This window comes from Pleurodeles waltl, chromosome 12 (genome assembly GCF_031143425.1).
Source record: "Pleurodeles waltl isolate 20211129_DDA chromosome 12, aPleWal1.hap1.20221129, whole genome shotgun sequence".
Classification (NCBI taxonomy): Eukaryota; Metazoa; Chordata; class Amphibia; order Caudata; family Salamandridae; genus Pleurodeles; species Pleurodeles waltl.
In genome coordinates this window covers 677039639-677065461 of record NC_090451.1, presented here as the reverse complement: position 1 = coordinate 677065461, position 25823 = coordinate 677039639, and the positions used below count along the sequence as shown (strand labels likewise).

The 25823-nt window shown below is 44.0% G+C and overlaps 1 protein-coding gene across 1 annotated transcript in view; it reads right to left on the bottom strand.

The window, feature by feature from the left end:
* LOC138267229 (extracellular calcium-sensing receptor-like) overlaps positions 1-25823 on the bottom strand; it is a 35386-nt gene that overhangs the window by 3069 nt on the left and 6494 nt on the right. Inside the window, exons 2-3 of the mRNA XM_069216085.1 lie at positions 22300-23130; positions 18423-18647 (exon numbers count right to left, since the gene is read on the bottom strand). Coding sequence (XP_069072186.1) covers positions 18423-18647; positions 22300-23130 — 1056 coding nt within the window. The remainder of the gene's footprint in view (positions 1-18422; positions 18648-22299; positions 23131-25823) is intronic.

Here is a 25823-nt window from a genome sequence, read left to right as displayed (position 1 = left end):
AGTAAGGTGGTCTCATGAGAAAATACGCAAAATGCTCTAGCCTAGCAGCACAAATAATCAACAGTTACAAATAAGGAAAAATAGGGCCTGATTTAGATCTTGGCCCACCATCCCTCCGTGGCAGCAGTTGTAAGTACTCCATGAAGCTGATGGAGTACCTACTGCCAGATTTAAATGTATGGTGGCTGAACCTCCAACCGCATTGGTGGCGGACTCCTATTCTGGCTAGCCTTAATCTGGCACCATCAGGCTGGAGGTTACTGCCAACCATATTATGTTTCACAGTTGTGCTGACAATATTATGGCTGTGGTTTCCTGATGGAGGGAGTCTGTTGCAGGAGATGTTTAACATTGTACATGCCTGTTGCTATGGAATGTATGTTATCAGCACACACCTGCTGTACCATGGATATATGTGTCCACCTGCATACCACACTATATGACACACTTCATTCACACCATGAACCTTTTTCATTCCATCACAAAACAACACTTACTGCATGAAACACAAAGTGTAATGCATCCAAACACACAACATACACACAGTAGTAACACTACACCCACATATGCCACAACCACACCAACCAATACACTCACACAATCATCTAAACCAACACACTCACTCAAAAGCACACCTACACACAACACAAAGCTGAACCAAAAAAACACACTCACCTGAATGTTACACACCAGCAAAACACACAACCAAACATACACAAAAAAAGAAGACCCACACACAACTTCCAAATATACAGATACAACCACATCACCCACTCCAGCTCCCTGTACCTCGTCCAACTTATCCACTCCCCCGTCCTACCCTTATTCCTCTCTCCCAATTCTTCAGCTATCTTGCCTTGACCCATACCACACCTTCGCCCACCCCTCCAAAGTAAAAGCCTTGAGGTGCCTGATATGTGCTCAATATATGCACCTTAATGAGGAGGTCACCTCTGGACTACAGGCAAGAGAAAGGTTGAGGCAACAAAGCCAGGAGAAATTGTATTGTCCACACATTGTACACTGTCACATATTTTTATCTGATAGATACTTCTAGCTGTAGATTCCTTACCTTTGAATTCCCCATCAGCTTCGAATCTGGAAACTTTTTGCCGAGCAATACCCTGTGTGCGCCGTCAGGTTGCGTCGTCTGGTTCTGCGTGCATCATCCGGCTCCGCTTGGCTTCGTCGGCATCATTGGAGCCCTCTGTGACGTCACGGTCGTCTATATATAGGCACCACCTCGGCACATGTACGTCAGTTGTTTTCCTTTGGCACGGGTTAAGCGCAGGTCTGGGATCAAGCTACCCTTTGCCTTTTTTTGGCAAGCCTTTTTTCGATATTTTATTGAAGATTTTTTGTCGTCTGTGCAAGGATGTCCTCTAGGAAGACAGGGTTCAAACTGTGCAGCACCTGTCATCACGCGATGTCGGTTACGGACCCCCACAAGGTATGTCTCTGGTGCTTCAACAGGAACCACGACTCAAAGTCGTGCTCTGACTGCCAGGCCATGGCCCTGAAAGCTTTGAGGGAGCAGTCCCTGAAGCACATGGCACCCGGTCCCGCTCAAGGAGGAGGACGCAGGATCGCTTTAGGATCCCCAAGTCCTCTTCCTCCCATTGGAAGTCCTCAGGGCACTCTGGGAAGAGGCACAAAAAGAAGAAGTCCTAGCGGACTTCGACTTCGCCACGCCCGTTTGCCGACAAGGCGTCTCGGGAACGTCGACGTTCTGAGCACGGTTCTGCAGAGCCATTGCCTGAGCTGACACTGCGTCTCCTCCCCTTTCCGGGAGCCAGAGCCCCGCTCAATTAAAGGATTTTTACGAGGCCATGCACCTTGTTTTTGAGCGAGCTGCCCATTCGGATGGGTCTTCTGCCCCCGCGTGGTGAGCAGGGGCCCTATTGGATTTGACGCCAGCAGCTTCGGTCTCTGTGCCATTGCGGACCCCAGGATCCGATAGCAGATCGTGGCCTTCACCGGGTTCTCACAGTCGGCCTCCTCCGACGCTGGGCCTGATGTCAACTCTCCCTTCACCACCGGCGCACACTGGTGGTGGTAGCTCTATCCTCATTCCGGATGATCCGGAGATGGAACAACATCGTACGATGCCTATTCCGACTTCGATGACGACAATTAGTTCCAGATCAGTGCCTGAGGCTTATTTAGAACAGTCAGGCAAAGGTGAGGGGTGGGAGGAGTCTGAGGACCCTTTAGAATATGGATTGGAGCATTAACAGGACTGGTATGAGGATCTAGGGGAACCCAGTGTACTGGATATTTCTTCAGATGCTGGCATGCTCTCTCCTCCCTCTGTGGCTACGGATGCGAGGGCATCTTATGCCTTGGTGGTGCATAGGGTAGCTGAGGTCTTGGACCTAGACTTGCCTACAGTGCCGGTCAAGACTAATCTCCTGACGGAGGTACTTCAGCCAGGGATTACTACATCAGAGCCGATGTTACCCTTCAATGGAGCCCTCACAGATGTCCTTCTGGGGACGTAGTCCAAACCCAGAACAGGGGCTCCTGTGAATAGGGCAGCCAGCCGCCGCCATAGACCAGCTCCAAATGATCCCAGTTTCCTCACCAAACACCCCACCCCAGAGATCTTGGTGATCCAAGCCTCCACTTCCTGTGGTGCCTTCCCTTCCCTTTTGCTCCCCTGTATTGGGAATCCAAGAGGCTGGACCAACTTGGGAAGAAATTGTTTTCTTCCTCCAGCCTGGCAATGAGATCGGTGAACACCTCTTGCCTATTGGGCCATTTTTCCCATACTTTATGGGATACAGTGGCACAAGTGCTGCCCTAGGTCGCCGAGGGCGTACGGGACACTCAACCAGGCTGTCAAGGATGGGAGAGATGCAGCCAAGTTTACCATCAGGTGTGGTTTTGACACGACTGACTCACTGGGTAATGCGATTTCCTCGACACAGGCCCTCCGACGCCACGCCTGGCTGTGTACCACTGGCTTTTCGTGGGATGTCCAGTCGAACTTAATGGACATGCCTTTTGATGTCTCATGCCTTTTTGGTGAGAAGGCAGACTCTGCGCTTGAGAGATTTAAGGATTCTCGAGCTACGCTCAGATCCTTGGGTTTTTTAGCACCAATTCCACGGCAGTCTGTCTGTCGCCCCTTTCGAGGCTTTGGGAGGGGCTCGGTACCAGTCCTAGAAATCTGTCAGGCGGCAACGTGGGCGTGCTTGTATACGTTTGCGAAACATTCCTGCCTGGACAGTCAGGTACGAAGGGATGGGTACTTTGCCCGTTCAGTCCTGCAGGACTTTCTGTTGTAAGGAGTGGTATCCACAGCCCACCGCCAGGAAGTTATGGCTTGGATATCTGTTCAAAGGTAAGGAATCTGTAGCTAGAAGTCTCTATCAGATTAACAAGTTACTTCGGTAACTCATGATCTGGTAGAGCCTCTATCTAGCTGCAGATTCCTTACCCCCACCCATGCCTCCCCGCTCTGCGGATATGACTAGTAGGGATAGGGTTTATCCCTTCTCAGAGCACTAATTTTGCACAGACATATGTTATTTCAATCCATGACTCTGCGCTTCTGGCGTGGAAGTTTTTGGTGGATAAAAGAACTGACGTACATGCGCCGAGGTGGTGTCTATATAAGCCACGCGGAGCCGGACGACGCATGCGGAACCAGACGATGCCACCCAACGGCGCGCGCAGGGTATTGCTCAGCAAAAAGATTCCGGATTCGAAGCTGACGCCAGGGAATTCAAAGGTAAGGAGTCTGCAGCTAGATAGAGTCTCTACCAGATAATGCATTACCAAAGGTAAGTAACTTGTTCGATACTTTGGTAAAGTAATGTAAATGAGGGAAGTATGATATGAATGATCACTTGTGTTCAACATTCACAACGTTTGTCCCACAGCCATTATTGCTCCACAGTTCATTGTATTAATGGGCTGGAATTGATGTAACAGTGAGATACATGTTCTGGCTAACATTCGCTACTGGAAATACAACATGTCACAGACATGTCCCATTGCAAAGATCAGACATTGACATTGCTTTCAATTGTGATGGATTTTGAGATTTTGGTGCAACCACTCAGTTTAGTACTGAATTCTTACACTAAATAAAAAATTGTGTAAGTTATCAATAAATGTTGATACATGTGTGTCTCCATTAATTTCTGACACAAATAGTATACACACATATGCATTACACAAGTGTCTTCAAATTAGTTATAGGACATGTAAACACATGGGCCCTGAACTAATGTTAAGTGACAATTCAGTGTTCACTACTAATATGGAATGCTGACTTTCGAGTCCAGCGGTGACAGGGCCGTTTTTCCTCGTGGTCAAGTGGCTTCAGCAATGGCATGAGTTGTCCAATCTGGTTCCAGTCGGAAATGGAAGTGAAAAGAGGAAGATAGGTAGGTTTTTACCTCATTTCTCTTCCACTCTGCCAACTCAGGTGTAGAGGACCCCCCCCCATACAGTTGCCTTGGCTGGAAGGCACATCATAATTGGCTAAACAGTAAAAGTGGCTGAGGCCTCGCCACTATTTCCTATGGCGCCATTGAAACAGATGTAAAGTTATGGTGGAGTCAGCGTGATTTGGGCAGTCTGTCGTCTATGGTCTCACCAGCATCTAAATAGAGTGGGCCTACCACTTAGTCGGCAGACAAATTATCTGATGAGAAACAGACGGTGGTACCAATTCCGTCAAGATTCAAATCAGGCCCATAGTTTCACACTAAGTTTAAGTATAAAAAGGCAAAAAAAGATTATTGAAAAAGTATCATAGAAATTGGTCAAGGGGTCATATATTATGAACAGAGTATCAAAAAATGTCTACATTCAATTAATGGAGAACGACTCTTCTCCAAACATATCACAATTTGCATGTAACTGTCTTAAGATAGCATAGAACCCATACCGGGCCAAGTAGGGATGGTAGTCTGAATGTTATTTAGGGTCAACACAGTGTTTATATATTCTATTTTATGTATTGTCAGCTTGAAAAAATTCCAGATGTTTACGCCAGGAGGTTGGGTTCATCAAGCCCAGGTCAATCCGCAATGTGGGTGGCTCAAAATGAGCAAGAACAGGATTATGTTTAATTATCACATTTGTAATACATTACGGACAAAGATCATTTTTCTACCTGCATAGTTTATTAGAATATATTATTTAATCCACAAACAAATTTAGAGCAGAATGCCAAATTCCACACATTGAATTTGAGTACAATTTTAGAGCAAAGAGGCACACTAACATCGGCAAAGATTACACAATGTAGAGAGTCTCAAGAGGTTGTGTAGAGTGTGGCAGAGGGGAAACACCACAGTAAATTGGCCATGCTCCATCCTGCAAAATTTTGTGGTTCTCCTGCTCCACCTAGAGGCGGAGAACCATTTTTGTTCCATTGAGGAAACCTCGACCATCAACACCTGTGAGGATATTTGATCACAGTTTGTCTGCCACAAGATTAGCTACCTGGGGGTCTACAACTTTGAAGCCACATTCTGCAGACAGTATGATAAGAGATGTGCATGAAAAAGAGAATTTCATGTTTGAAACAATACCCTCTAGAGGGGGCTTACCTACCTAATGCAAAGTGTGAACAAGTAACACAAGATTGAGACTATTTATCTGATATAATGTGAGAAGAGTTCTAGTAAATTAATTCATTTGAAATCCAAGACAATTATAACCATTTGTTCTTACACTGAGTGAGAAAATGACTATTAAAAGAGAGATATAATTTCTTTGCAAGGCCATCAACATTAGGTTTTCTTCCCCTTCACAACACCCTGTACAACTTCCTGAATTTTCTTTTTAGGTGGCCCACTTGTGGATTGTTAAGAAAAGGAATAATGTTTGATCAGTGTACTTAAACTAATGATAAAACATGTTAATAACTCCTTATGGCAAAATTTTCAATCCCCTTTTTTCCTCTCTATACCCTTCAGACGAGACCCAAACAGCCACACATAATAGGGAGAATAGACAAGCCTTGATGGGTAGTCAGTGACAGGATGGAAGGGAAGAGCTGGGTTCAGCCTCACTCACGTCTTGGCAGATGGAATACTCCATGACAAAGTGACAGACGTTCCACTGTATTGCAATATCCATAGGCTATATTTGTGTAACCCTGTCTGACAACATCATAATCAGGTCCTAAGTCTAAACTTTACCTTTTCTGATATTGTTTCTCAAAAAATCTTCCAAAGGTAAGCAGAGACAAGGCCCAGTCCATCCAATTTTTGTATCTGTACCATGCTCCATCACATCGGCAATGACTTTGACTTTGCCTGTGGCTCATGTGACTAGATGTCCATGGTTGGCCCTTTCAACTTTTAGGCACCATCTTGAACTTTAAACATTGAAAAATCATAACCCTGATTCTACTGATTTAATTTTTTGTCATTTGGTGTCACATAATTTACTCTAAATTAGTGTGGTTTTTTTTTGTTGTTCTTTCACTTTATTACTGTTCAAGTGCTCCAATAATATTTTACACTCTGCCTCTACGTTGAGCCTGACTGCCTTCCAGGCAACTAGAGGGTAAAAGACAGGTTAAGTTAGTGGCTTTTTGTGGTTCATCCTAACAAAGATTGTGGCTGTTGCTTGAGAAGGGCTCACACTCCTCTCACGCAGCAACCCAATTTCTCTCAATGTTCATAAATGTTTCCAAATTATATCAGAGAGATATTAGTTTATCGGGCCATCTCCTAGTGTAATTAAATTATGTGAACCAACATATGTTTCAGCACATTAGTGTGCACTTCATTTTTTAAAGTGAAAGATGCTCGTATTTCTAGGCTGCAGTGGTGCTAAATGCTGAACATTTTCCTCTTAATAATCTTTTTCAGGAACAATGCACCTTCTATACTTTGAATATCATTTACATTTTCCATTGGTAGAAATTCTTGAACAGTGATTCTTTTTGTGCAAATAGTGATGTGTGTTAACATGCGTGTTTACTTTTGTATTGTTTGCACAATTTTGAGCTCTATTAAGACTCCTGCAGGTCATTAACAAACTGTTTCAAGTCCTGGAATTGTGTGTGATATACTGTAGCATTAAAGGTGTTGTAGTCTTTGTTTACTTCCATTCATCTAACCAGACTAGCACTCACAAAACAATGACATGTTGATGAAAAGTTCAGGATTGGAGGCAGCTTCTGCAATGAGTTTAGTGAGGTGGCGACCTTCAACTCTAAAACTGTAAGGTAAGGTTCTAAACATACCAGAAAAAATAAAAGATTTGAGCATTCCAAAATAAACCTTTTTTTCTCAAACTTTCTTTATTGAGTTTAATGAAGCATACATTGCTACAATGATGTAAGGTAATTGGAGGAGACCTCATTGATTGCTAGTGTAACACAGAGTTTCAGCCAGACATTGGTCGCTCAGTTATAAACAATCAAGTTGGGTGTACTATCACTGGCAATTCCGCAATAGAATCCAATATATTTATTGCCCAACTTAAGCCCCGCACCCCAAAATAACCCCGAAACTAACTGACATGTTTGTATATGCTGATGCAGAGAACGATGTGGGAGGAACCTAGATCATCAACATTATGAGGGCCTCTAGAGTAGGGGCCTGTATTTCCAGCGGGGTGGTTAATGTCCCACTTTAACTTTTAGATCTCGAAAAGGTGGAGCACTGTAGTGCATGTGGGACATGTGAAAAAGGGAAGGCCAATCAAGAAGAATCACACCAAGGGGCCCCAAGTATACTTAAAATATTTGTAGTACTCTAAAAGTATATCGGCCATCCGCACCATGCTTCTGGCTTGTCAGAGACAGGTATGCCTGTGGGACATCAAGGGAGCTTCTGTCTTTTTTCCAGGATGCCTACAGAGCTGTCTATGCCACTCCCAAACACAACTACAGGTTTGAATGGTTTCTGGAATATTTTTTTTGGGAGAGTCTCGTCGAGTAGCCACAGGAGATCAAACTCAGGGGTACTGGGAAGTGGATACCCCAGAATATCCTTAATATGTGGCAATATTTCAGTTCATAAGTGATGAATAAAAGGGCAATCCCACCAAATGTGTTTTAAATCCCCAAGTAGCCGACAACCCCTCCAACACAAATCTGATGTGGTTGGGTAGATCTTTTTAAGTTTGGTAAGGTATAGATACCAATCAAAAAGCACTTTGTAGTTTGCAGTTTGCATCTCTCATTCCAATTGAGGCGTTGAATCTCCAGATATCTCTCCAAATCTTTCACCATTGCCCTTTAGTGATCGTCTCTCAAAGAGTCTGCTCCCAAAATGCTATACTGTATGACAAGGTGTGGTTCTGTTGATGATGGAGATCCGTTGCAAGTATAAAAATGTAACACAACCTTGCGGCCCACCTTACAAACTTTTCTATTAGCGACAGTTCTCTAGTGGCTGCTAGCCACATCTCTGGCTGTAGTACCCAATGAAAAAGTGAGGATGTCCCACCAGTAGAACAAGTCAGATATACTAAGGCTCCCACCAGAGATCAAAAGGCCCAGGCAGTAGTGCAGTTGTGAAGGCCGAGTCAAATTGTATTGGGGTTTGGGGTGAGGGGAATGTTGGCCACCCAGCTTACAGGTTCACTTCATTTCATACTTCACAGGTGGTCTTGGTTGGTTTACTAAGGTAAGCATTAAGTGGTCTGTCCAGTTTTGGTTTTCACAAGACTTCCCAGATGTATTTACACACCACCACTCTATCCATGTGTAGCCAGTTTTTGTTTGACTCGTAACAACCATTCAAAAATCCCCCCCAGTTGCCAGTGGCTCAATGCTAAGGACAAATAACAGCAGGAATAAGGGACACCCCAGACTCGTACCACGCTGTAGGCTAAAAAGGTCCGAACCAGCCCCATTTGCCATCACTCATGATTGTGGGTGAGCTTTACTGGCCTAATCATAGCTATAAACTGTTCACCAAAGCCAAACCATCAAGGTGTATGGAAGATGGAGGATCAGTTCACCCAGTTAAAAGCCTTTTTGGCATCAAGTGCCAAAGGAACAGCTGGAATGTGCTTTTTATGAGCTTTTTTGACTAGATGGACCACCGTGCACAGGTTTTCATGAGTTTGGCACTCTTTAATGAAACCAGACTGACCTGCGTTGATCAGATCCAGCATAATTTCCTCTAGTCTAGTTGTCAATATCTTTGTGTACAGTTTGTCATCTATCTTCTATAATGCAGTGGGTTGGTAGAATGCATAAAAATGTTGATCTTTCTCCAGCTTTGGTACACAAAGATCAAGGCTTCGCCCATTGTGGGCTCACCCGGCCGGTGTTGGCTATGTAGCTAAATAGGGAAGTCAAATGAGACACCAGATCGAAGCTAAAAGTCTTACAAAGTTGGGCTGTGAACCCATTGGGCCCTGATGATGTATGAAGTTTAAGAGTGTCAATGGCTGTCTGGGCTTCATCTTCCCTAGTGGGACTCTCCAAGATCTCGTTTTGGGTGGCTGTCACCTGGGGCAGCTCCACATCCTCTAGATAGTTTAGCTGCGCAGTCCCGTCTTAGGGTTCAGAAGTCTGCAGTTGTTTATAAAAGTATCTGAAAGGCTGAGCCTTGTCCTACTCCGCAGTAGCAGCCTCCGCAGAGTCTAGGTGTAGTTGACCAATGTTTTCTTTCTCATGTTTGGTCCGCAGCTGTTGCACCAGGTGTGAGCCAACCTAATTCCCTTGTTCAAATGTTGCTTTTTTATGTTGCAATAGTGTCAACTCTGCTTTATTCATGTAAATGGCATTGAGATTCCTCCAGTAATGTAGTAACCTTTCTTTGCAGAGGCAGGGTAGAGGAGTCTTTGTGAGCTCGCTATGCTCACTGGAGCTTAGCCTTGAGTGCTAACCGATACCGAGCCATCTGTTGTAACAAAGTAGACATCAAGGAGATACATTTCCCTCTTATTACCATCTTAAAGGCATCCCAAGTGGTGGAGAGATTGGTATCTTGAGGGTCGTTTAGTTTAAAAGGGTTATTGGTGGCCTTACAGAGCTAGTCTCGGAAGAGAAGATACCGTGTCAGGGGCATAGGGAAGAACCACCTGTGAAATTTGGATTTCTGGGTATCCCACTCTAGTGTAATCTCTACAGTCTGTGTTCTTCACTACTTTTAAGGTGTGTTTGCTCTAGTGCTACACTAACATATCTCAAGTGAAGTATGTATTTCCAGTTTTTGTGCAGTTTAGTCAGAGAGTATACACCTTTGACATTCCATGACAGGGTCGTTAATACCACCAAATCAGTGCATTGACATTGTATTCTGTAGTCACAGAACTAACATGTATTGAAGTATAATCTTGCCCCATTACTTATGCATAAAAGCTGAGAAACTGCCTTAGATACCAATCCTTGTCCTTCCCACTGTCCCACCCCAATCGTACTACATTGTGTCTGCTCATGTAACATAAACAAAAACAATGAAACAATAAAACCTGGAAACCTAGTTCCCCCAGAATGACTTATAATCACATCTGGCATTTTACACAAAGTTTAGGGTAGAGTGGTAGCATGGCATCACGTCATCTGTGCAGAGGAGCACCTATCATCACAGAATTCAGAGGGTTACTCTCAGGAATCGAACTAGGCCCATTGGCGTACTTATAGCAGCCGCATCTCTCTCAAGTATCATATACAGGTGGAGCAGGGATATGTGAACTGTAAAATTTGTCTGAGGAGGGTCTGTCCTTGCATAATTCTCCATTCACAGAGCATATATCTGACATTATTAACTCAGCTCTGGATCCAAGGTTTCCCTTGACATTTCATATGGCACTGTGATTGCCATTGTCAGAACTGCTCACCAATCCTGTAGACATTTCCCCCAGATGCCCATCAGGCCCCTGGTGCTCAGGAACGGGTACCACCAACAAGGCTGCTGCTTAATTCTGGTCTTCGAAGTGGTAAGACTTGTTTTGCTAATCAAAGGAAAAGCCAAAGGGGTACATACATCTGTATTTGATGTGTTCTCTGCAGAGTTTATCTGTGACTGCCTTAAATTATAATCGGCGTGCCAGTGAGGTGGGATCAGTGTCCTGACAAAGTGAGCACATTGCTTCTTGAAATGAGGCTGCATCTATCTTCCGGGCAGCTTGTAGAATTAAGTCTTTCACTTTGAAGGAGTGGAGTTTTGCTAGTACATCACGGGTTGCCTCCCCCACCCCTCTTGGAGCCATTGGACCAACTGTGTGCACCCAATACAGTCTTCAGTGGGGTTCTCTCAGGATCTCGGAAAACATGCTCACCATGAAGGCCTCCAGGTCTCAACTTCTTCCTCTAAATTATGACTCTGGATATTATCTCTTCTTGAGTGATTTTCTAGGTCATTTTGAAAGGGGTTATATGCAGTTAAGTCAGTATTTGTTTTGAGAAGCCCTCTATCCATCCGACACACTGTTCCAGTGCTTGGTGCTTTGAATCAAGGACCAAGGTTTGGGTGCCCACCAAGTCATCATCTTGCTTAAGGGAACTGATCTTGGAATTAATATCTGACTTGAGAGCTTCAAAGGAGGTGGCAAGATCAACTTTCAGTACTTCTCTAAGCTCTCTCTCTACAAGTCCTGGAGTGAGGAAAGGAGGTCTTCCTTGTTCAAAGCCATTGTCTTGCGAGAGGTGCTGTTGGGGCATGAGACCCTTCCTTGGGTTAGAGTGAAATAACTCTGTTGGTTTGTGCTTTTTAGGCGGCATAGATGCTATAGTAGCCTATAGGTAAGGAGCTCCAGAGGCTGAGAGTCGAAGGCATTCCCTCAGTGAGCTGTTTAGGAGTGTATAGATCACCACTCCTCCCCACATTTAAATAGTGTTTATCTTATGAAGGAATCGTTGATGAATATGGCATCTATGACAGGTCTCAGCCTTACAGAGTCAGGCCCTCTTTCATAACAGCCTTTCCCCTCTGCCACCAATGGTCTCTTAGTGGCAGGGATCCCTGCAGATGAAATTCAATAAGGTAGCTTCTGAGTGGTAATGTAGTGAGGTGCACCTCTCGCTCTCATTTCTGCCCGGACAGCAGACCTGGCTCTAAGGCTCCGACTTATGGCAGAGCACTCTGCTTAGAAGCCAGAGGCCCCCAACATTCTGGACCATTCCCAGCATAAGCATTGTGTGGCACAATGGGTCATAGGACAGAAAGTGAATAATTTCATGGTCGAGGCTCTCCCCCGATTATCAAAGACATGCGACAAACAATCTACCCCCCTCTGCCTTCTCTCATGTTTCTCCTCCACTGGTATCACATTGTGAAGGGTTCCGTACCCTCCCTCATGGGCTGATTTAAAAGATAGCAGCCATCTTAGGGTAAGGCAAGGGTTTGTCACTGGGCCACTGGGCACCCACGCTCGGCATAATGCTCCACACCATCTCTTCCGTTGCCCGGTTATTGAAGCCCCGGCCTCAGGCACAAAGTTCTGCAGGAGCATGTGTCTCAGCAAGGAAGGGCAGCAGTTCAGTGCTGTAGGCCACCACGCAGCTTGCCACCACCTTCATCTGCCACTGGCACTCTTTGTTGTTCGACCCTTGCTGCAATGAAGAGGCAGCCCTTGCAGTAACCTTGTCATCCCCACTGCTCACACATGTCTGGGAGCGGCCAGTTGCTGGCTATCGGTGCCAGTCACCTTGAATTCTATGTCAGGACCAGAGGCTCCGATTATGCTTCTCTTTCTGTGCCTTTATTTTTCTGAGCAGCCAATAAAAAGACTTTAGTCAAAAAACTAAATTTTTCAGTAAAACATACTGATCACATGACCAACTATAGAGGATCCCACTTATAAAACCTGGTGACATCAAATCTTGTCCTCTTTCTTTGGTGCTCCGTAGCCAGTTAAGTCACAACTCTTTACTTATCATATTAATATATATGTATACTGATTTATTCGACCCTTCAGGTCGCATTGACTTGCCGCGCTGTGCTCGTGCTAGTTGCAGTGTTTCCCTTTCAGGTTCTGGAGCGCTACTGCCTCTGTGGTCGTGAGGCTTCTAGCGTACCTCTTTGTTGTGGAGTGGGAGAAGGAGCCGATCTCAGCTGCCATCTTGGTTGGCCGCGATCCTGTGTGCTAGTCCTTCGGGGCTTCACTGACACACGCACATGCACGCTAACGCCGTAAATATATTGCAGTGGCGTAGAGGCTTGGGGCAGCGTCGGGCGGTGCGCTTCACTGTTCAAAACCAGTCTTTTCACCCCCAAGTGTGTCTGTTCCCTCCTCGCTGCATATTTTGGCTCCTAACTCCCTGGGACATCAGAGAGTGTCTACGGTTGTGAATTTTGGCATAGGCTCTGCCTAAAGTGTTGAGCAGGCGTCTACCTCCACTTCTTAAACTAACTGTCGCCTGTAGGGGCCACCCTACCCAATACTTATAGCTTTCAGCTATTTTGGTGCATTTTTTTGGTGTTGTATTTACTGCTGGCCTCACGCCATGGCTCAATATGATCCCTATGAGGAGAATAGAGGTGAATATCAGAATTTTGGTCCTTTGTTTGAGGACAACCTCATGGAAGCCCAAGATAATAATGTGCAGCTGTCAGACAACAAGGCCTTGGCTAAGGCCATAGGCCCCCTGACCTCGCATCTTGAGGGATTTGCTCACCAACAGGGCTAGCTCCCCTCTTTCCCTGCCTCAACTGAGCCCATATTTCAACCTGCCAATCCATCCGAGGGCAAGGCAAAAGGGAAGTCTAAGGGGAAGCATTGGCATTCTCTCGTTTTCAAACAGTTTTCAGCTTCTGTCATGGAGGAGCATAGGTACAGCCATTCCCATCCCCAAGCTTCAACATCTGTGAGTCTCCCAAGTTGCCCGACCAAGTTGGGTCTGAATCCTCCTATGATTCATTGGACTGCGATCTAGATGATGTTCTGGGCCCCAGCAAGAAAAAGTGTCATGATTGCAGATCGGATCGCGGTCCAAGCCCCCTTAAGGTTCTCACATTCGATCCTACAGAGATTGTGCATCCCCGGTCCACCAATTGGACTCCTCTTCTGGAGGTTGCTAATTATGTTCAATCTCACCTTCTGCAAAGTTTCGACTGAGAGGTCAGGGCAAGGCTTTGGTCTGAATGTTCCAGAACAGACCTTGTTGGAAAGGTTTCTGATACGCCCGAGGTTGATCCGACAATGGTAAACTTCATGAAGAAGTGGGCCAGAGATCCCAATAAGGGTCTGGATAGAGCCTGGCATTCTTGTCAGGACAAGTTATTGGACATTTCAGGACCACTTACTAAGATTCTAGAACTCGTTTTTCAGGCCAAGGAATCAGGTATTGCTGTCGACCCGGGCATCCTGATTGGTTGAGCGCAACGTGCAGCCTGTCAGTTGGGTAACACCAACGTGGCAATGTCGACAGAGAGATGGAGATCTATCCTAATGCGCATTGACTCTAAACTGAATGATTTAGGAGCCTCCGAGTCTGGGCCTACGGCGCAGGGTCTCCTCTTTGGAGGTCCTTTCGTTAAAGATTTAGAGAAATTTGCTGCAACCTATAATACTTTAGACAAGGCACACCTGTCTCTAAAAAAGGTATTTTGCAACACCCTTTTGGGAGGGCCGGACAATTTAGGGCCCGTTCGTCAGGCCGAGGTTACTACTAGGGTCCCCCACGTGAGAACTTTAACCACTCTCGCGGTAACTGGCAGGATCAGTCAGGATCAGTCCTCCGAGCAGACCTTCTACCCCTCCGCCCTCGCGGAGGGCATCAACGATTCCGCAGGGTCTGTGGCAGAGGCCAACAGAGAGGTTCCCAAGAGTCAGGCTATTCAGGTGAGAATTTTACCTCTTTCAGAGGTGGTATTGGGGGGAAGGATTCAGTAGTTTGGATGCTTCTGACCCAGGTTCCCTGGGTTCTGGAGTCTGTTCGGGGGTACAAGCTGGAGTTCTACAGTTTCCCATTTCCGACTTCTCCACAAGAGATATATTTTTCCCTATACAATCAAAATCTCATTACAGAGGAAATTCAAGAGTTACTCCAGAAAGATGCAATTTGTCTGTCCAGTCCCCATCCAAAGGGCTTTGTCAGTTCCATTTTCGTGGTCAGCAAACGGGGCGGAGGATCTCGTTTGATGCTCAATCTCAAGAATTTAATTTCTTAGATATTTTACAGGCAATTCAAGATGGAGGGAATCCATCTCCTGAGAGATCTGCATCAAGAGGGCCGGTTGGATCCGAAGGACACTTATCTGTCAGTACCCATTTTCACCCCCTACAGGTGCTTTCTGCAGTTTTTCTGGCAGGGTCAATGTTACGAATAGAAGGTTCTTCCTTTCGGCCTCTCGTTGGCCCCATGGTGCTTCACCAAGTTGATGAGACCAGTGGTGGAGGCTCTTCGTGCAAAAAGCGTCAGGTTAATAGTCTACCTCGATGACTTAATTCTGATGGCTCATGATCCTCTGACTGTTACTCAGCACCTGTTGTGGACAGTTAAACTTTTACAGGATTTAGGGTTTGTCATCAATCAACCGAAGTCCTGTCTGATTCCTTCCCAACTGATCAATTCTTGGGATTCCAGATAGATTCAGTGTTGTCCCAATTGATCCTCCCTCATCAAAAGATTCAGAACATCCAGACAATATCGTTGAGATCAGATGCTCAGCTTGTGGGCCTTTTTGGCCTTGTCCATCCAGGCAATATTTCCGGGTCCCCTTCATTACAGGGCCCTTCAGCATCTCAAGAAACAGCATCTCCAGAAGGGATTAGCATATGCAAACCAGATTCAGCTCTCGCTGGAGGCCAAGATGGAGATGAATTGGTGAATGAACCACATGGACGCCGGGAATGGCAGGGCGATTTTTGCCAGTGTCCCTGATGTCTTTCTAGAATCAGATGCCAGCAGATGGGGTTGGGGTGACAGATGCGGTCCCCTCTCCAAGGGAGGTCATTGGTCGGAGCTTCAACTCCACATAAACTGCCTGGATGTGCTGGTGGGTTCCTTTGCGATCGGGAGCTGTCCCCTGTCAAGTCGGATTGTTGCCTACTGTTGAGAATGGACAACGTTTCAGCGGTTCGGTATGTCAACAGACTGGGGGGAACGAGATCTCGGATGTTGGCAGAGATTGATCTATGACATTAATGCCTGCAACACCGGATCTCAATCATTGCAGAATACTTGCCGGGGTCCAAGAATTCAGTGGCGAATTGGTACTCCTGTCATTTTCAGGATTTCAGCAATTGGAGGCTACATCCCAGTTTTTTTGCTCGCCTCAATAGCTTCTGAGGTCCATGCTTAGTAGACCTGTTTGTCTCCCGGCTCAACCTGCAAATTCCTGTCTTTTTCAGTTTGCGTCCAGATCCGGAAGCCCGAGCGACGATGCGTTCTTGCAGGATTGGTCATTCCACAAGGGGCATGCCTTTCTTCCATTCAGTATGATTTCAAGGGTTCTTGCCCAGGTACATCATCAGAAAGCGGACCTTGTATTGGTGACGCGTCTGTGGAGGGCTCAGCCATGGTTCCCTTTGGTACTGGAGATGTCCTTTGAATCTCCCCTTCCCATTCATCATCGTCAGAATCTGTTGCTGGACCTAGTAGGCCTTCCACATCCTCTGATTCTCTCGGAGCAATTGCGATTGGTGGCCTGGAGGATTTCAGGGGTAGTTGGAAATTGCCAGGCATTCCACCACAAGCTTCTGCTTACATCGAACAATCATGGTCCATTAATACCCACAAACAATATGCTTCGGCATGGCAGAGATGGACTAATTGGTGTAGCGAAAGGGATTTGGATCCCTGTCAGGCGTACATGTGTTTCATAATCTATTTCTTGTCTTCGTTAGCTGAGTCAGGGCTAGCCTATAGATCAATGAATAACTACAGATCCGCTATTTCTGCAGGTCATAGCCAGGTTAATGGTAAACCGTTCGGAGAAGATCCATTGGTGGGCAAATTATTGAGAGGTATTAGTTTTTCCATGCCTCCTCAACCTAAATATACTTCCTTATGGGATGTGGATATAGTGCTCAGATTTTTGAAGTCTTGGCCTGATAATAAGTGTCTGTCATGAAAACAGTTATCGGCCAAATTAACTATGTTATTGTGTCTGTTTCCTGGAAAAGGGTCTCAGATGTGAAAGCCTTAGACCTCAAGGGTAGACAATTTTCACCAGAGAGAGTATGTTTTTCTGTTTCTAGGAGAAGAAAGACTGATACTAGGTTGATTTCTTATCTCTCTTTTTCCCCTGGATTATAAACTCTGTGTGGTACAGTGCCTTAAGCCTTATGAGGCAGCTACCTGTGAGTTCCGTTTGGATCCTAATGGCCAATCAAACCAGTTTCCTCTGCCACTCTGGCTAGATGGATGCGTTGACGACTCTCTGAAGCTGGCGTTGATGTTTCAGTGTTTGGCGCTCATTCTGCTAGAGGTGCTAAGGTGTCAAAATCCTTTTCTCTAGGTTCAAGATCGGATGAAATCATGAAAGCAGCAGATTGGTCCTCTGAATCTACTTTTAAGTCCTTTTTTTACAAACCAATTGTGGATATAGCGTCAGTGGTGGTCGCACAGCTTGGAACAAGCATAATCTGAGCCTCTGGTCCTGACATAGAATATAAAGCTTTCTAGCTGTTGTGTTAAGAATTTTCAATTCTATTAAGGACACGAAGGCGAGGATTATCCCACCCTGAGGAGATGTTTAATGTACATTGAAAGGTATAAATATATCATTTCAAATACATGGAATTTACTGAGCTTAAATTCCCTCCTGTTTTGACATCATTGTATAGGATTTTTTGGGTAATAGTTTTTGTGGTTTTTCTTCTTTATCTCTAGGCAATGAACAGAAGCAAACTTGAAGTTCTGCTAAATCATCCTTCTTGGGGAGCTCTTCATCTTCTTGCCTTCATCTCTTTTGGAGTTGGATTATCAAATGGGCTTTTCGAAGTGGTCATGGAGGACCTGGTTCCGACCTCCGATTGTTGCTAGTGTGCTAAGGACTTTGGGGGCGATATTTTTGCGTGCTGTGGTTGTCTCATGTTCAAAGGCATTGTTAAGTATCCAGTTTGCAAAGAAAGAGGATGAGATTTGATGTCACCAGGTTTTATAGGTGGGATCATCTATGGTTGGTCATGTGATCAGTATGTTTTACTGGCAAATGTAGGTTTTTGAATAAAGTATTTTTATTGGCTGCTGAGAAAAATATAGGCTTAGAAAGAGAAGCATAATCCTCGCCTCCGTGTCCTTAATAGAATTGAAAATTCTTGACGCGTCCGCTGGAAAATGTTATATTCTAACAGGCATACAGCGGAGTCTCAGGGCATCACGTCCACTTGGCCATGATGGTTGGCCACATCCTCATTAACCTGTTTTAAGGCGTGAATTCTAATACTTCTTAAGGTGGGAAAATTTGTGGATCTTATTGATCAGGTCCCATCATTAAACATGCACTATAACTGGACAGGACATGTAGTTTATCAACTGGAAGGAAAGGATTCAATGGAAGCTGTAGAAGATCTACATACTCGTAAAAAGGTCTTACCTGTGCAGATCCTGCCCACAAAATGATACTGGAATTGATATGCAGGCTCCTCCCTGTAGGGGCACTGGAATCATAGCGCCCAACTGTCTGGTGATGTAATTTGGCGTCAGTCCCCAGCTGCCAGTGGACAATATCATACTGAGCCAGGGGGTTCCCAGAACTGTCAAAGAAAGCCTTTGTTTGAAATTCATCCTTGAACCTGGCACGTTTGATGTAATGGTAAAGCTGGGGAATAAAAAAGGAGGTCATGATTACAGTGGCATATTTTATTGTTGGGAAGTTGGAGGGAGATATAGCGCGATTATGTGATTTATCCCTAATTATTTTAGTGAGAAAGTCAAAACAGAAAAAGCAGAATACACCAGGCATGAGTTTATAACTTTGGGCCTGATTTAGATATTTGCGGACGAATCACACCAACACAACGGTGACAGATATCCCGCTTGCCGAAATCTAACTCCCATGATATTCTATGGGGTTTAGACTTTGGTAGATGTGATACCCATCACTGTTGTACTGGAGTAAACCATCCGCGAATATATAAATCAAGCCCTTTATCTGCACTGAATTTGAATGAAAGACCCTATTACCGATTTAAGGTGTGCAACTGATGTGCTGTTTCTTGTTTGCTGTTCAACAATGATGTGCCCATTTTGGTAGAGCTAGAGGAAATGGAAATCTGATTAAAGCAAGGTAATAGGCTGGACAATTCTACCACTAACACCACCCTTATACCACTGAATGAAGAAACATGTATGTGCATGACCAGAGTAAAATAAGATTTGCTTAATTGGACCTACTGATTCCCTACTCTCCAAATGGCCCCTAGGCCTAAGCATAGCTTTAGCAACTTCCCTGTAAATAAGGAACTGGAATTACTTTCTGATTCCAGCCTACTGATAACTCCCCAAGTCACTGCAGCTGGGAATAACTTCCAGTTTTTCATAAATGCTACTACTCCAGTTTGTTCACTGAGTTAAGCTAATAAACCCTCTAGGTACTGCAGGTATAGACTGCCGGAATATTGTTTGCACTGCCAGTGCAAGGAGACCCTCCTGGGTGTTTTATGCACTATACAAACATACATAACTGTTCTCCTCAAGAAACTCATTAAAGGATACAAACCCTCGTTAGGCAGACTGAATTGTCTTAAGCCTGTGCAAGTGTGACAACTTAAACTCACCCTGCAAGCATTCCATGGGCTCCCTGTTGATGTCAGAATTAAATGTAGATCCTCTGTACTGTCTGTCAATCAATCAATCAAATTTCTGAAGCGCGCTACTCACCTGGTAGGGTCTCAAGGCACTGGGGGTTGGGGGGGTGTTACTGCTCAAAGAGCCATGTTTCGAGGTCCTTTCTGAAAGTTAGGAGGTCCTGGGTCTTGCGTTGGTTGGTGGGGAGGGAGTTCCAGGTTTTGGCGGTGAGGTGGGAGAAGGATCTGCCGCCGGAGGTGGTGCGTTAGATGCGGGGGACTGTTGCGAGGGTGAGGTCGGCGAAGCCGAGCTGGCGGGTCGGGATGTGGAAGTTGATTTGTTTGTTGTCTGTAACACTTCCTGTGGGAATGGTGGAGAGCAAGTGCACCCACTGCCACTCCATTTACACCAGCCTGATCTCAGTTCATCACACACACACACACACCTGGTTAGCCTATTTGTATCTCAGGATGATTAAGCATAGAGGTAGTTCCTTGGGAATTAAGGACAATAAAATGTAAAACACCCTTAACCCTAACCTCAGAGCCACATCTACTCACAAGCAGTCAGGAAACCTCTGAAAACTGAAGTATTTAGACTTGCTTACAACTCAACTCAGAACAGACCGCAGATTTGACTGACCATAATTGGAAAAGGCCTCTCTCCTATCCAGTTTGACTTTACCTTGCCCCCTTTTTGTTTCTTAATTGTACTTCACATCTACTTTCAGCACTGTTCATTAATCAAAAGAATACAGAGGACACTTTATAAATCGTCTCAATAAATAAAACATAAATAAATAGATAAATAAATACAAGAACTAAAAGAAACAAAACATTTTCTAAACTGAAACGTGAAAGGAGCATGTTCCAGCACTAGTGTAGGCACTTCATTATTAGTGTAGTCAGAAATCACTTGTACTGAATCATGCCTAACAAATGTTATAGCAAATCAACCAATGTCCCTGGTATGTCATTATTGAAGAACTTAAGTTGATCTTGTAGTCTTTTTTTCCGGGGCCAAACTACATTCAAATCTAAAGCTATGCAGAAGTAGTGGGCGCAAATATAGGGTTAAAGAGAAACCTGTTATTTTTAATCTTGTGGAGTGTGGCAAGAATACAGGTTGTTGCCAATGAAAAGCGTCAGGTGTGTTTGAGATACCTGTTGAGACTTTCCTCTAATATCCACAACTAGGTGGTAGGGTGATTATCCTCAAATAGTTTCCCTGCCAGTGTTTAACATTACATTGAGACATTGTGCGAACATAACTACACTCTAGTTACGAGTCTTAAAATATATCCCATTGGACACAATGAAGACAGTCTTCAGAGGCCGAATCCTTGCATTCACTTCCTGCCCTGGCAGGAATGTATTATCCTGTTTACGATTCATATTAATATTAGGAGGATATAAACTTGCATCAGAATTAATACGTTCCTCTAACTGCCCACTTGAGTAATAGTGATAATTATCTACCAAGAGCTTCAATGAAATGACAGTGAGTCGCCGGGCAGGAAGTATGTTGATATGTGTTTTAAGCAACTTAAAATTGCATACTGAGTGAGGTTTTGTTTGTGTTGAACTGTGGGACCCCAGTATGGTTTTCACATATTGAATGGGTCCTGGACCCAATAGCATGACTGCTGCTATGATAAGTGCTGTTAATGCACAACTTATTCCAGCCCTGTGGAAGTGATGAGAATAGAGCTGGGCTTGAGGATCCTTAAACCCTTGATTAGATGTACATTTTGTTCATGCATTGAATTAAAGGGTATGAAAAATTAGGAGTCCTCATTCTCAGTTTCCTTCACAGTCCTTGTGCGCTTGCCATGTTTAAAGCACTTTGTGCTGTTTATTAACAAAGCGCAGTGCAGTTTCCACAGGTCTTTGCAGCAGCAGGAATCTGTTCTTGCTGAAGTAAAGAATCACGAGTGAACCACCACAGCTGCGCAACAGTCCCACCGGCCCTTATTTTAACAACTATGGGCAGAGTTTTACCAGTCTAGACGCTCCTGTGGTGCTCAACTCTGCTGGTCCAGACAGTAACAGCTGTGCAATATAGTATACAAGTCTTCAATCTATTATACCCAAATAGAAGCACTGACATAGAGTAATTCTTATTCCACCAATTTTCAACATATCACCAGTTAAAAAACGGTGAACCTATATGTGGGAAAGGACGGAAACGGAACTATCACAATATTCAGATGTGTGACTCCCACTCATGAAGTGGTAATTCCCCATTTCTTATGGTAATCCTCGGAATGCAATTTTAAATAATGCAGTGTCCCACATCTCTGAATTACTAGTATTCCTGTGCCTTATGAATAAGAGTGTACGGCTCCCACAGTAGCCTGTCCATTATCCTAATATTATGCAACTATAGAATTTGGAGATCACAAGATGATGTGTCTGAGCAAATCGAGTGTTCACAAAGCACAGTGTATCGTGCCACATACTAAAAGTCCAGGTTTGACCGCTAAATTGCCTGTGAAAGTAGGCAATGTGGGAAATCATGTACGCTATAGTTTACACTCATTTGATGAATCTCTATTGTACAGCCATCAATATGCATTCTGATTCCCTAAACCCAATAAGTAGCCAGTCATTTTTGTCTCTTGTTGATATTGTGGCTTGAATTGGATATTCAAACTATTTCTGGTAAAATACTCGTTTTCTTACTTGCCAAGGTTGGAAGTCTAGGACATTGGCGCAGGTTCCATGATGGAATGGTCCTCTCGGTGTCTGACATATGTTGAGATCATGTAAAGCTACTGAAATAGCATAAACTGCCCTGTATACATTGTACGTGAATCTTGGACGGGTGACGTCATTGTAGACGCCATTAACACTATCAATCCTCTCTGCCCCTGTGCATAACTTTGTTTTGTTATCCCATGAACCCGGCAGCGCTTCTGAATCTTGCCACCTACAATCAAAGGCTGTTGCCCAGAAAGTTTTAATGTAGTTATCGTCAGGAAAATTTGAAGGACGGGCATTGTTTATATATTCTTTGAAACCTGGCATCTCTCCACTGTAAATCGCAAGTCCGATCGTGCCAGAGAGGAGTTTCAAATACTTGTCTATAGATAAAAGAGCTGATGTTGACCAGGCTTCACTTGCAATTAAAGTTTTTCCTGTCATATTCTGTCTCACCATTTCATCAAACAGAGGCACTAAATGGGAATCAAGGGCAAATACAACCACGACGTTAGCTGCAGATCTGTGTACTATCTGGACAATATGGGGCGCGTTCCTGTCCGCCCGGCTGAGGATGATGTGTTCGGAGAAGGCCACACAGGCTCCAGATTCGTGAAGTTCTTTCTGTAATATTTCAGCTCCATAATGGCCGTAGTCATTGTCTTCTGCAAGAATACCAACCCAGGTCCAACCAAAGTGAATTACCAACTGGGCCAGCCCGCGGGACTGGAAGTCATCGCTGGGGATGGTCCTGAAGAAGGAAGGGAACTGGTTCCGGTCGCTTAGTACTGGACTGGTTGAAAAATAGCTGATCTGTAAAAACAGAAACGTAGACACTTTTAAGTCGCTTTGAAATATTTTATCAATATGCTAAGTAGTTGGCAGTTCTATTTTTAGCAACATTGTTGCTTGAAAACACTGTCAAGAAATGATGGAAACTTGCTACACTGTGTCACTTCTCAGTTGTACTGGGAGAGGCTTCATTTCAGAGAGAGAGACCAGCAGGTCGTCGATTAATTTCAATCTGAAATATATGCACCTAAGTAAGGATTATGGAAGGACGGGGAAGACAAACATACATATACAGTATTCTTGACATGAAAAGCTCAGTACAGGGAGCAATTAAGAGGGGAGGCGTGTTTCCGTCATCAGGACAAACATTATGGTGCATTGGCTTGGATGGACTGACAGGGTGAGGGTTAGACAGGTTCACAGTTGGAATGAGAATACGATCCCGGGTGTTAACCATTGTAAGGATTTACATCTGGTGATACGAATTCATCAGGACCACCAGATTGCCAAGTGATTTGAGCTATAAGGGCAGGCAATGCTATTCTATTATGGGTGAAATACACTTATAGCTATGCAAGCTGCTAACAAATACACACACACAGACACACATATTGTTAGAATCCATATATTTGGAGTTATTTATAGTAAACCTTTATTTACTTATGTCTATTTTTACCTTGTCAGCAGTTTGCTTGTCGATATTTTGGTTACAATATTATGATAGCACAGTATTAAAAACTCGATGTTCTAGTAACAGACCCCGGGAAGTGAACCTTCAGGTTATTAAGGTGTGGGCCGACAATGGAAGTAATTATGTAAGAGGTCTAATACAGACACAGAAGCCTGATTGTGAGCTTAGAATGTGTTTCAAGTAATGAGTTAGTCGTTGCCAGCTCCTCGGTGGGAGAGGTGCTTTAATTGGGGTTTACTCCTCTTTCACGGAGTACGTTGTGGAGAGTATTGAATTCAATACATTGGCAATGAGCAGGAGACAAATTGGGCACCTCAAGAACAAACAGAGATATTTACAGTAGTCTTCGACTTAGAATCTACATCAGCGAGGGACTATCATTACTTACCACGATGGAGACACCATACGAACACAGATTCTGCAGCGGGGTTGAAGATTCTGGGAACATTTGCTGTGCTGGTGAGGCTATTGGTTGTGACTTTTGGTCATGTGTTGTGAGTAATGTAGGCTGGAATTCATTTGCGGTACATTGCTGATGGTGGAATATTAAAAGCTCCATTGTCTATAGAAAAAAGCATTTGCAATGCAATGGGTCTCGGATTTGCTCAACTTAGAGCTATTAGCATTGTAAAGTCCTAACCTGACTTTTATTGCCACATAAAATGAAAATGAAAAGTAATACAGTTTTACATAAGCGAGCTAACGGCCACAGTGAGCGTGAAGGAGAGACACAAAAGGAAACAGAAGTTCGCTTGCAGTCAAACGTATTGGCAAAAGTGCAATTATCCATGTAACAGGGTCGATGTCATGCAAAGCACTTGACTACTGCCAAGCGAGATCGCGCTGCGTAGGAAAAAAAATAAGTAGTCCTGAAATCATGCTGAAAACATGGAGCCTCGCATGTGTTCAGTAGTTGGCCGGTTTGCTTGAGGGACATTGAAAATAGACTCATTGTCAGTGTTATGGTGCATTGTGGTCATTTTAGAAGACTGATATTTTGAAATCGAAGTGCACAGTTTAGGAATGTTGATTATTATTATTTACAGTGATTCGCACACCTCGTATCTGCTTTCACCTAAGGAGGCACTTAGATTTCAATTCTTTGGTGATTACACACATACTAATAAAGTGCTCATCATTGTTCGTGATTGGTACACCTTATAGTTACAGTATTTATCCTGAACACATCTATAGTGTGTTGCAGACTGGTTGAAAACAACAGTGAGCAAATGCATATAATGGTGATAAACTCACCTTATTAATCCAAAGGACTGCTTTGTGTCTCTGTTGGCCATGGTGATAGGCACACCTCACATTATTTGGTATCTACACTCAGAGTGTAAATGATATACAGTGGAGATGATTCCACAGTGTGACAATTTCTAGTATATATACATTTGTAGTTAGAACTGCAATTTAGTAGTTGTTTTTCACCTTTAATTTTGTAAGTTTGAAAATGCAAAATGTACAGTCAAAACCGTTTTGATTAAGCAGCGCAGGAGAATCGGCAATTAAATGGAACACATTGGAAAACATTGGCCATTATGGCAGTGTGTGTGTGGCACAAATTTAAGTGCAAAAAGAAAACATTCTTTAACTATGCATTGATTAGGAGGCGAGGGTCAAGTTCTTGAAAATATACCGGACTTGAGTGTGGAAGAACAAAAATGGTTAAATGAATTTGAAACTTTTATTGAAGCTGATTGGCCATTATCTTCCCAGAATAAGTACCATTAATGGAAAGCTATCACTTTGGGTTAAGAGTACAGGGTACTGAAGAGACGGTTGACAATTATAATACAAGCTTGTGAAAATTGCCAGCAACATGCAAATTTGGAGGGTCCCCTCACAGATCAATTTGTTTTAAGATGCAGAGATCATTGTCCCAAAACACTTTTTAACAATTCTATGCCTGTGTGGATTTTGTAATCTTTAGACATCACTTCAGCCTGAACCTCTGAACAGAATTACAAAAAAGTTGCAGAAAGCTAGATCTTATTCCGCAGATACTGCTTTTATGATT